The 13,334-nt window shown below is 46.4% G+C and overlaps 1 protein-coding gene across 2 annotated transcripts in view; it reads left to right on the plus strand.

Annotated features, from left to right (window-relative positions):
* CFAP206 (cilia and flagella associated protein 206) overlaps window positions 1-13,334 on the plus strand; it is a 93,951-nt gene that overhangs the window by 32,323 nt on the left and 48,294 nt on the right. For both annotated transcript variants that reach the window (XM_068279393.1, XM_068279394.1), the window contains exon 6: window positions 3,868-3,976. In XM_068279393.1, coding sequence (XP_068135494.1) covers window positions 3,868-3,976 — 109 coding nt within the window. The remainder of the gene's footprint in view (window positions 1-3,867; window positions 3,977-13,334) is intronic.

The raw sequence follows: 13,334 nt of genomic DNA on the forward strand, positions 1-13,334 counted from the left end.
TGACAATCTTTTGATTTTTTTACACACGATTGTCCATTTACAGAGTTATTTCTCCCACCCAGCATGGGTATGTGTAAAAATACACCCCAAAACACATTATACTACTTCTCCCGAGTACGGCAATACCACATGTGTGGCACTTTTTTGCACCCTAACTGCGCTAAAGGGCCCAAAGTCCAATGAGTACCTTTAGGATTTCACAGGTCATTTTGCGGAATTTGATTTCCAGACTACTCCTCGCGGTTTAGGGCCCCTAAAATGCCAGGGCAGTATAGGAACCCCACAAATGACCCCATTTTAGAAAGAAGACACCCCAAGGTATTCAGTTAGGAGTATGGGAAGTTCATAGAAGATTTTATTTTTTTGTCACAAGTTAGCGGAAATTGATTTTAATTGTTTTTTCCCACAAAGTGTCATGTTCCGCTAACTTGTGACAAAAAATAAAATCTTCTATGAACTCACCATACTCCTAACGGAATACCATGGGGTGTCTTCTTTCTAAAATGGGGTCATTTGTGGGGTTCCTATACTGCCCTGGCATTTTAGGGGCCCTAAACCGTGAGGAGTAGTCTGAAAATCAAATTCCGCAAAATGACCTGTGAAATCCTAAAGGTACTCATTGGACTTTGGGCCCTTTACCGCAGTTAGGGTGCAAAAAAGTGCCACACATGTGGTATTGCCGTACTCGGGAGAAGTAGTATAATGTGTTTTGGGGTGTATTTTTACACATACCCATGCTGGGTGGGAGAAATAACTCTGTAAATGGACAATCGTGTGTAAAAAAAATCAAAAGATTGTCATTTACAGAGGTATTTCTCCCACCCAGCATGGGTATGTGTAAAAATACACCCCAAAACACATTATACTACTTCTCCCGAGTACGGCAATACCACATGTGTGGCACTTTTTTGCACCCTAACTGCGCTAAAGGGCCCAAAGTCCAATGAGTACCTTTAGGATTTCACAGGTCATTTTGCGGAATTTGATTTCCAGACTACTCCTCACGGTTTAGGGCCCCTAAAATGCCAGGGCAGTATAGGAACCCCACAAATGACCCCATTTTAGAAAGAAGACACCCCAAGGTATTCAGTTAGGAGTATGGGGAATTCATAGAAGATTTTATTTTTTTGTCACAAGTTAGCGGAAATTGATTTTAATTGTTTTTTTCCACAAAGTGTCATGTTCCGCTAACTTGTGACAAAAAATAAAATCTTCTATGAACTCACCATACTCCTAACGGAATACCTTGGGGTGTCTTCTTTCTAAAATGGGGTCATTTGTGGGGTTCCTATACTGCCCTGGCATTTTAGGGGCCCTAAACCGTGAGGAGTAGTCTTGAAACCAAATGTCGCAAAATGACCTGTGAAATCCTAAAGGTACTCATTGGACTTTGGGCCCCTTAGCGCAGTTAGGGTGCAAAAAAGTGCCACACATGTGGTATCGCCGTACTCGGGAGAAGTAGTATAATGTGTTTTGTGGTGTATTTTTACACATACCCATGCTGGGTGGGAGAAATAACTCTGTAAATGGACAATTGTGTGTAAAAAAAATTAAAAAATTGTCATTTACAGAGATATTTCTCCCACCCAGCATGGGTATGTGTAAAAATACACCCCAAAACACATTATACTACTTCTCCTGAGTACGGCAATACCACATGTGTGGCACTTTTTTGCAGCCTAACTGCGCTAAGGGGTCCAAAGTCCAATGAGCACCTTTAGGCTTTACAGGGGTGCTTACAATTTAGCACCCCCAAAATGTCAGGACAGTTAACACACCCCACAAATGACCCCATTTTGAAAAGTAGACCCTTCAAGGTATTCAGAGAGGGGCATGGTGAGTCCGTGGCAGATTTCATTTTTTTTTGTCGCAAGTTAGAAGAAATGGAAACTTTTTTTTTTTTATTTTTTTGTCACAAAATGTCATTTTCCACTTACTTGTGACAAAAAATAATATCTTCTATGAACTCACTATGCCTCTCAGTGAATACTTTGGGATGTCTTCTTTCCAAAATGGGGTCATTTGGGGGGTATTTATACTATCCTGGAATTCTAGCCCCTCATGAAACATGACAGGGGGTCAGAAAAGTCATAGATGCTTGAAAATGGGAAAATTCACTTTTTGCACCATAGTTTGTAAACGCTATAACTTTTACCCAAACCAATAAATATACACTGATTGGGTTTTTTTTTATCCAAAACATGTTTGTCCACATTTTTCGCGCTGTATGTATACAGAAATTTTACTTTATTTGAAAAATGTCAGCACAGAAAGTGAAAAAAATCATTTTTTTGCCAAAATTCATGTCTTTTTTGATGAATATAATAAAAAGTAAAAATCGCAGGAGCAATCAAATAGCAGCAAAAGAAAGCTTTATTAGTGACAAGAAAAGGAGGTAAAATTCATTTAGGTGGTAGGTTGTATGAGCGAGCAATAAACCGTGAAAGCTGCAGTGGTCTGAATGGAGAAAAAGGCTCTGGTCCTTAAGGGGCGAAAAGACTGTGGTCCTGAAGTGGTTAAGCCACTTCCCTTTGTCCTAAGACCAAATTGCACTCCTACTAGGTATCCTAAAACACCCTGCCTTTATATATTTTATCGTATACTACCCCTCCTCTTGTTCCCCCCCCCCCCCCCCATTCCCTTTAGATTGTAAGTTCGCAAGGGCAGGGCTCTCTCCCCCTTTTGTGTCTTGAAAATCATTATACATTTTATTCATCATGTTATTTTTATCACTGTCATTACCACTTCTGTATTTTGTATTCTGTATGTTGTATTGTTTTCTGTATTTTGTCACTAATTATGTATCTTGTATATTAGTGTACACCATTGTCTCTATTACGTACCCCATGTTTGTTTCTTACTTTGTACAGCACCACGGAATATGTTGGCGCTTTATAAATCATTAATAATAATAATATGATTCTCGGTCTAGTGAACGACAAACACAAATTGCGGCAAAATTGCGTAATTGATGATGCAAAATCATGGGTGCGATTTGGGTTGTAAGTGTGAACCAGCCCTAAATAGTTTTTATTCCTATGCGCAAATCCAGAGTTGTCCGAAAAGTAAATAATTTATCCACGTTTCGATATATAACACGTCTCAACTTACAAACAAATTCAACTTACAATTTCCTGGAACAGAACCCATTTGGAGAGAACCGTGTGTATATGTGAATACAGTATGCAATGGTGCACTGCAAAGTGGTAGACTAGGTAAGCCATAACTGGAAGACATTGTTTACCTAATTGTACACATACCTCCCAACTTTTTGAGATGAGAAAAAGGGACACTTAAGCCACGCCCCTGCCACACCCCTGGTCACACCCCCACCACGCCTCTAGTCACGCATACCATAAAAATTTCATAAGAAAATATGTTGTTTTATAATTCAAACCACACTGGTCCTTTCTATCCTGGTTCATTTTCCTTCATAATAACATTTTAAAATTGGTAATATATCAATTTAAAGGATGGGAATAAAGTTTAGAGTCAATCAAACACATTTTTAGTATAGAAATGTATATATTTATATAGAAAGAGGGACAAAGTCCTGAAAGAGGGACAAATGAGGGTGATACAGGGACAGAGGGACAGGACTCCCAAAAAGGGGCTGTCCCTCCGAAAAAGGGACAGTTGGGAGCTATGCTAATTGTACATTGTGTGGCCTTATGGCCTTGTATCACTGGATATTTGATTGGACTTTAGCAGAAATTTGGGATGTGTTTGGAAACCAGAGTGTTAGACAAAAACTCCCACAAACATGTGGAAATATACAAACTCCATGCATATGCCGTCATAACTCATAGTACTGTATATAGTTAGTCTACTCAAAATATTTAAAGTATTTTTTTTATTATTAATCAGAATGTCACACACCCAAGCTGAAAGTGTAATAAAGAATATAATACGGGAAATTGCCCAGGAATGTGCTGAAAAGGGGCATACAGTATCTGAAACTCTGGTAGCTTTTGTGGTAAGTAACCACTACACCCTTGTCGTCATTATTTGTCCATGCAGTCGTCAACTCGAGTTAAAAAAAAGCTATGTGATAAAATGGGAAAGACTGTAGCCTTGTGCACATGCTAGACAGTCTTCGTGTTGGAGATTAACACTTTTTCTGCCAAGCATGCCCCCCCCCCCCCCCCCCCGAGGTCTTTTAGTGGTCATTTAGGGCCATGCAATATGTTTTTAAAGTTTTGCTTAAACGCAGGAAGCGGATCCTATGTTAAAAATAGGATCCATTTCCACTTGTGAAAAAACACGGATTGTACACAGATCCGTGTGCCATGGAATGGGAGATGGAATGCAGAGTGCAAACTTGTCACATTTTCCTAGACCAGGCAGGAAATGTGTGTAATGAAAGCCTATGAGAACGGACACTGTATGTTCTTAATAGGCTAGTCGCCACATCTGCGTTGCCCGTTTCGCCTGCATTTGCGTTGCCACTGTGATGTCATATTCACGCATCCTGCCGCCCATTGCCACTGCTCGCTCGGATGTGATTGCATGTGGATGTGCGAAGGTGGAGTGGTCAGGTATTTTGTTGCATGCGGATACAGAACGGAAATGGTAAGCGCATCCGTGAGGCAGATGTGTACCATCCATTCTGCACAAGTGTGAACCGGCCCTTACACCAGATTGCTAAACCACAACAAAGAATAAGGACCAAGTGAGCACATTATTATTTTGCTTACTCTACCCCCCTTCTCCTAACACTTCTGTTTTGCGCTTTATTCCCTCTCCATTGAACAATTCACAATACTCAGCTATATCAGAGCAGTGCATCTGTATTTTGCTCTTGCTTTGAACAGTCTCCCTAACGATCGATGCACAATCATTAAGGTCTCTTTCACAGTGGGACGTTGCGTTTGATGCAACGTTAAAGTCGCACAACGTGCCCTTAACGCAGCGCATGTAGGTTATAAAATTAGCCGTTATTTTGTACTACGTTATGTGTCTCTTGGTGCGCCATTTTTGTCGCATTCTGATGGAACAAAAACGGCGCATGCGTTACATTTAAGGGGGGAAAAAAACTTTACTGAGCATGTGCAACACACATAATGCAGCAAATGTATTGCTAAACGCACAGCATGCAGCACTTTCTATTGCTACACGTTACACACACGTGTGCACTGTGAATGTCGCACAGACTTTGCATTGCTGTGCGTTAGTCTCCGTTATAATTTTTTATAACGGAGGACTTTAACGTCGCACTGTGAAAGAGGCCTTAAAGGGACACTTAAGTCAAACCAAAAAAATGAGTTTTACTCACCTGGGTCTTACAATAGCCCGCTGCAGCTGTCCGGTGCCCTCGCCATCTCCCTCCGATCCTCCGGGCCCTGCCGGCAGCCACTTCCTGTTTCGGTGACAGGAGCTGACAGGCTGGGGACGCAAGTGATTCTTCGTGTTCCTGGCCACAATAGCGCCATCTATGCTGCTATAGCATATATCATATACCATATAGCAGCATAGAGGGTGCTAATGTGTCTGGGAATGCGAAGAATCACTCGCGTCCTCAGCCTGTCAGCTCCTGTCACCGAAACAGGAAGTGGCTGCTGGCGGGGCCAGGAGGATCGGAGGGAGACAGCGAGGGCACCGGACAGCTGCAGGGGGCTATTGGAAGCCCTAGGTGAGTAAAACTCATTTTTTTTGTTTGACTTAAGTGTCCCTTTAAGGGATTTGAGCATTGATTATTTATTTTTTTTTTGCATCTTAAAGGAAACCTGAGACCAAAAAGGGTTTAGGTTTTATACTTACCTGGGGCTTCCTCCAGCACCCTTGAGGCTGCTCGGTCCCTTGGCATCTTCCTGGGCCACTCCTGTCTCCCGCTGGATGGCTCGGTACTGTGGCAAAGACACGCATGTGCAGCCCGGCCATGTGCACTCCCCCCTCTTGCTCTCGCAGCTGTAAGCATTCTGTACCTGTGTAGTAATAACTGCGCAGGCGCAGAACACTTCTGGGTGTGCGATAGGAGTGTGCGTGGCCGGGCTGCGCATGTGTGATGAAGCACGACTCAGCCACAGTACTGAGCCATCCAGGGGGAGACGCGAGTGGCTTGATGAGATGACAAGGGACCAAGGGGCTTGGAGGAAGCCCCTTTTAAGTATAAAACTTGAGACCTTTTTGGTCTTAGGTACTCTTTAACCCTCCTGGCGGTATATTAAAAACCGCCAGGGGGCAGCGCAGCCGTTTTTTTTTTTTTTTTTTTAATCATGTAGCGAGCCTAGGGCTCGCTACATGATAGCCGCTGCTCAGCGGCATCCCCCCAGCCCCGCCGATCGCCTCCGGCGATAGGCGATCAGGAAATCCCGTTCAAAGAACGGGGCGGGATGACGTCACCGACGTCATGACGTCTAAGGGAGTCCCGATCCACCCCTTGCCGCTGCCTGGCGCTGATAGGCCAGGCAGCGCAGGGGTCTAGAGGGGGGGCTGGGTTGCGATGCGGATAGCGGCGATCGAGCGCGGGGCGGCGGCGATCGAAGTGCTGACGCAGCTAGCAAAGTGCTAGCTGCGTTTAGCAAAAAAAAAAATTACTCAAATCAGCCCAGCAGGGCCTGAGAAAACCTCCTGCGCGGCTTACCCCAAACTACGTTCGGGGTTACCGCCAGGAAGGTTAAAAAGCGAACCTCCCCATAAGGTTGGTTGGTAATGGTGTGTGCTACTGGGGATGTCTGAGTTGACGGGAGCACCATTACTTAAGAGGTGCTGATCCTCTGGCCCCCACCCCCTATGAAACGTGCCATCATCATTTTCTCCGGACTGCAACACTGCATTTGAATTTCCTGGCAGGAGTAACATGCATGCATGTGTGGAGATGGAGGCTGGGAGAGTACAGCTCTGTATTCGCATCTCCTGGACTACATCTCCCGGAATGCATCGCTGCGCACGTGTGCATGACCACCGCCAGGAAATACAAATGCAGGTGCTGTATTCTATAAGCTGTGGTTGGGAGAAGAATGTGTCGCAGGTCGTATAGGCCGTGGGCCAGAGGATCAGCATCCTTTAGATAAGTAATGGTGCTCCCCCTTACCCCTGCAACCCCAGCAGCACACACCATTACGAACCTCCCTTATGTGGAGGTTTGTTTTTTAAAATGCAAAAAAAAATCAACGCTTAAGGGTGATATGTATGTATGTATGTATACCTTTAGAATGTCTATCAAATGTTATCGTTGACTGTGTTCCATTTTGGGAGATTTCTCCTAACTTCATTTCACAGTGACTAGGTGACCAAGAACAAGATCAGGTAAAATGTCTCCAGTAGGGACATACATAGGTACACCTTGCTAGTACCAGGTTTGATCCCCTTTTACCTTTAGAACTGCCTTAAAGTGTACCTGAGGCGGATTAAGGGCTATGGCCCACTAGAGCACTGTTAGCTTAGCTGCAGCTAACTGTAGCATGCTGGATTCGCTGGCAATTTCAAAAGCGCTAGGCTAATGAAAGTTATTGGAGGTGAGCCCACAGGAGTGATTATGGTTAGGGAGATCACAATTGTGGGTTCCGCAGCATTGTTGGAGCAATTGCTTTTCAACACAAAAGATATGAACATAGCAAAATTGTTTTGCGGCACCACATCCATGATGTAAATCTCCCGTTCCATCACATCCCAAAGATGCTATATTAGACATAGATCTGTGACACTGGAGGCTATTGGAGTACAGCGAACCCATAAGACACAAAGTAAGAGGGCACCATTGTATGATTTAAGATCAAAGAAAGAGGCTGCCATTGTTGTATGTTTTAAGAACATTAATGTGAACTCCTTGTCCTCTTCAAGAAACCAGTTTGAGATGTGAACTTTGTGACTAGAGATGGCCTGAACGGTTCGCACGCGAACTTATTCGCGCAAACTTCGATGGTTTGCGTTTGCGGTGAACCGCGAACTATATGCAAGTTCAACCCGCCCCCTATACTACATCATTAAGGTCAAGTTTGACCCTTTACATCACAGTCAGCAGACAAAGGGTAGCCAGCAGGCTACACTCCCTCCTGGAGCCCCCCCTCCTTATAAAACGCAGGCAGCGTCAGCCATTTCACTCACTCGTGTGGATGCAGTAATTAGAGAAGGGAGAGAACCTGGCTGCTGACATAGGGAAAGCTTAGTTAGGCTCTGTGTGTTAGGCTTGTTAGGTTGCTCCTGCTTGCTGATCTTATTACTAAAAAGCACTCCTCATTAGCTCTTTTGAGAGCTAATGTTGTTCTTGTGATCTATTTTTGTGTGTGTGTGTGTGTGTGTGTGTGTGTGTGTGTGTCCCACAGACACTTGTGTTGCATATACAGCCCTGTCAGCAGTCAGTCGCAGCTGCTGGTGGGACCTTGGCCCCTTGGTAATTCCTACTTTCCCACTGCCAGGCCCAGCACATTCAGTGACTACCTGTGTGTGTGTGTGTGTGTGTGACAGCTGCACATTTGTATTACCAATCACTGCATACCCACCTGTTCAGTACACCTACCTACGTGAGCGCACGCAGTGTCGCTGCACCTGTTGACGGTACCTAAGTGTGACAGCTGCACGTTTGTAATACCAATCACTGCATACCCACCTGTTCAGTGCACCTACCTACCTACGTGACCGCAAGCAGTATTATATACCAATCACTGCACCTGTTGACAGTACCTGTGTGTGTGACAGCTGCACATTTGTAATACCAGTCATTGCATAATTGTTCACAGTACCTGTGTGACCGCACGCTGTGTAATATACCAGTCCGTGCATACCTGTTAACTGCGCCTGTGTGACAGCTGCACATTGTATTGTAATACCAGTCACTGCATACCTTTTCACTGCATCTGTGTGACTGCACATTGTATTAGTCAAGTCAGTGCATACCTTTCACTTCACCCCCCCCCCCCGATATGGACAAAGCAGGCAGACCCAGAGGCAGGCCACCCGGCAAGTCTGTTTGAGGTCGTGCTGATATGATTTTGTGCGGTCCCGGCCCAAAGTATGGTGCTCAGAAGCAGGCACGTCCCATCAACTCTCAAGATTGTCAGGGCGTGGTTGACTATTTAACACAGAACACCTCATCTTCCGCAGCCACCAGCACTACTACATCCGCTGCATTTGACACTTTGCAGGAGTTATTTGATGGAGAATTAACTGATTCACAGACATTATTGTTACAACAAGATGAAGACGCTAAGCAAGTTACACCACCTCATATGACTGAGTTAGGCAACACTATGGACGTAACGTGTGAGGAGGAGGATGTTGAAGTACCTATTGTTGGTACAGTTTATGAGGTGTCTGAGGCAAGCGAAGCTGGGGAGGATGATTATGATGATACAGATGCCACGTGGGATCTTAAGAGACAAGGTGGCCAAGGGGACAGTTCAGAGGGGGAGTCAGAGAGGAGTAGGAGGAGACTAGTAGCTGAAAGAAGCAGGGGGAGAAACTCTTCAGAAACAGCTGGTGGCAGTGTCCGGCGCCATGTATCGCCACCTATGGACAGCCAGCCAACATGCCTCTCAACGTCAGCTTCTGAGGCCACCATAGTGCCATCACCCCAGGGGGGCTCAGTGGTTTGGAAATGCCATCTGTTCTCTTTGCTGCCAAAAATTGAGCCGTGGAAAGGCCAACAGCCGCGTAGGGACAAGTGCCTTACGAAGGCACATGGAGAAAAGGCACAAACTGCAATGGAAAGAGCACCAGAGGAAAAGCAGCACACAAAAGCAAAGTCACACTCCTTCTCCTCTTCCTCCGTCAGGTGCATCATCTTCAGCCACTTTCTCCCTTGCACCTTCACAATCACAGCCACCCTCCTCCACTCCACCTCTCACCTTGAGCGGTTCCTGCTCCTCTGCACACAGCAGCAGCCAGGTGTCCGTGAGGGAAAACTTTGAGCGGAAGAAGCCAATGTCTGCCAGTCACCTCCTTGCCCGGCGTCTGACAGCTGGCTTGGCGGAACTGTTAGCTCGCCAGCTGTTACCATACCAGCTGGTGGACTCTGAGGCCTTCTGAAAATTTGTGCCCCTTGGGACACCGCAATGCCCATTGGGACACCGCATTGTACCAGGCCACAATTATTTCTCAAAAAAGGAGATACCCAAACTGTACCATGACGTTGAAAGGCAAGTGGTGTCATCTCTGGCACACAGCGTTGGGTCAAGGGTCCATCTGACCACGGATGCCTGGTCTGCCAAGCATGGTCAGGGCAGGTACATTACTTACACAGCCCATTGGGTCAACCTGGTGACCGCTGGAAAGCAGGGAGTACGTGGCTGTGCAGCGGACCTACTTTTGACACCTCCACGGCTTGCAGGCAGGCCTACTGCCGAAGTACTGGACACTCAAATGCCTGCAGGCTCATGAGGCCATTTGAGTGAGGAGGTGACAAACCTGGTGAGTCGCAGTGAAGGGGCCTTCAGTGACTAGATCCCATATGCTTTCTTCCTGGAACGTGCCGTGCGTAGAGTGGTGGATCAAGCTGTGGAGGAGCGTGAACAGGAACAGGAGGAAGAGTTGTGGGATCAATTCTCAGCAGAAGCAGATGATTCCTCAACACCTGCGGCAGCACAGAAGGGGGAGGCGGAGGAGAAAGAGTCTTGTGGGGAAGAGGAATCAGATGATGAGGAAGGTGTTGTTTTGGGGCAGGAGGAGGAGGCAGAAGAACAACCGCAGCAGGTGTCGCAGGGGGCTTGTGCTGCTCAACTTTCCCGTGGTATTGTTCGTGGTTGGGGGAGGAGGAGAACTTAGCTGACATCACTGAGGAAGAACAAGAGGAGATGGATAGTACGTCTGCATCCGATTTTGTGCAGATGGAGTCTTTCATGCTGTCAAGCCTGTTGAGGGACCCCCGTATAAAAAAAACTTAAGGGGAATCAGCTGTACTGGGTGACCACGCTACTAGATCCTCGGTATAGACACAAAGTGGCGGAGATGTTTCCAAATTACTAGAAGGCAGAAAGGATGCAGCACTTGCAGAACAAGCTGGCAACTATGCTTTACAATGCGTTTAAAGGATACCACAACCGAATGGTTGTGGTAAAATTGATTGCTGCACTGTGTAGGGGGTGATGAGTGCATACCTGCATTTCCTCCCGCCCCCTCCGTCTGCCGCCGTTCATGCTCTATACACTCCGGTGTGCGGCGACTTGCTTGACCTCTGCCCCGGACATACTGCGCCCTGTGTGCGCAGTATGTCCTTCCCCCTTCGCTTCTGGCCGGCGCATAGTGCCAGGCTCAGAAGCACGCTGTCCCCTTTTTGCTGCGTGTGCGCTCCATTACACCGAGCGTCACATGCTAATCATGTGACGCTCGGTGTAATGGAGCGCACATGCAGCAAAAAGGGGACAGCGTGCTTCTGAGCCTGGCACTATGCGCCGGCCAGAAGCGAAGGGGGAAGGACATACTGCGCACACAGGGCGCAGTATGTCCGGGGCAGAGGTCAAGCAAGTCGCCGCACACCGGAGTGTATAGAGCATGAACGGCGGCAGACGGAGGGGGCGGGAGGAAATGCAGGTATGCACTCATCACCCCCTACACAGTGCAGCAATCAATTTTACCACAACCATTCGGTTGTGGTATCCTTTAAGGGTGATGTCACAGCACAACGGAATAAAGGTGCCACTGCCAGTAATCCTCCTCCTCCCATGTCCACGCTGGCAAGGACAGGACGCTCTAGCGATCTTATGGTGATGTTGGACATGCAGGACATTCTTTAGTTTAGGCCTTAGCCCTTCTGAATCCACCCTCCACCAACGCCTGGACCGGCAGGTAGCTGACTACCTGGCCTTAAGTGTGAATGTAGACACTGTGAGCAGCGATGAACCCTTGGATTACTGGGTGCGCGGGCTTGGCCTGTGGCCAGAGCTGTCACAATTTGCCATCCAACTTCTGTCTTGCCCTGCCTCAAGCGTCCTGTCAAAAAAGAGCTTCAGCGCAGCTGGAGGCATTGTCACTGAGAAGAAAAGTCGCCTAGGTCACAAAAGTGTTCAGTACCTCACCTTTATCAAAATGAATGAGGCATGGATCCCGGAGGGCTACTGTCTGCCCAAAGACTAAGTCAGTCCCCGCACACAGCATCTCTGCCTGCCCCATGACTAAGTCGCTCCCCACACAGCATCTCTGTCTGCAGGCCGCTTGACTGCCCTCTCCGCCACCACCAACAGGGTCCAGGACTCCTGGCGGATTCCTGAATTTTTAAGGCCACTGCTAGAATAATTTTTCTGCTGCGTGTACATGCCTGCCTAATTTTTCTGGCTGCACTGCAGCTTCAACAACAAAGCAAAAGGCATGTACATGTGTCAATTCCCCTTCATGATCATTACCTTGCCGCAGTGAAGGGGTTTGCGTATCACAATGAAGCAATGACCGGTTGACCACCGGCTATATGAGTGTCTCGGGGGGGAGGGGGGGCGGCACACCCAAGATAATAAGGTCGTTGCTTCATTGTGGACTGTCGGCTGTCACTACACAAATAGCTGTGTGCGGTGCGTTACACAGTGAGTTTGGTCTTTCAGTGTGAAGCAGTACACTAATTACACTCCCTGATTGATGTATACACATGCAATATGTTGTAAAGCACTTTAGGCCTCCAATTTAGCATGTGCGTCAAATCCAGATTTTTTCCCGGGACTTTTGGCGTGTATCCCACTCCCCCATGCAAAAACTCAGATGTTAGACCCCTTGAAACAACTTTTCCATCACTTTTGTGGCCAGCATAAATGTTTCTAATTTTCAAAGTTCGCCTCCCCATTGAAGTCTATTAGGGTTCGCGAAAGTTCGCGCGAACCAAACTTTTTGCGGAGGTTCGCGTTCGAGGTTCGCAAACCGAAAATCGGAGGTTCGAGTCATCTCTGTTTGTGACATGGTGCTTTATCCTTTTGGAAGTACTAGTAGCCATCAGAAGACAGGTACTTTGTGATCATAAAGGGATGAAAATGGTCAGATACAATACTTAGGTAGGCTCTGACATTTAAAATAATGCTCAGTTGGTATGACAGTGCCAAAAGTTTGTAAAGAAAATGTCCTTCACACCATTAGATTACCATGACCAGCCTGAACGATTGGTACAATGCAGTATAGATTAATGCTTTCATGTTATTTACCCCAAATTCTGACTCCACCATGTGAATGTTGCAGCTGAAATTGAGAATCGTCAATCCAGGCAATGGTTTTCTAATCTTGTATTGTCCAGTTTTTATGAACCTGTGAAAAGCGTAGCCTCCGTTTCCTAATCGTGGCTGACAGGAATGGCACCTGATTCTAATGTGGTCTTCTGCTGCTGTAGCCTTACTTCTTCAAGGTTTAATGTGATATGTGTTCAGAGAAGGTATTCTGCATACCTTGGTTGTAATGAGTGATATTTGAACTACTAGTTATTTTTT

This window comes from Hyperolius riggenbachi, chromosome 4, assembly GCF_040937935.1.
Source record: "Hyperolius riggenbachi isolate aHypRig1 chromosome 4, aHypRig1.pri, whole genome shotgun sequence".
Taxonomy (NCBI): domain Eukaryota; kingdom Metazoa; phylum Chordata; class Amphibia; order Anura; family Hyperoliidae; genus Hyperolius; species Hyperolius riggenbachi.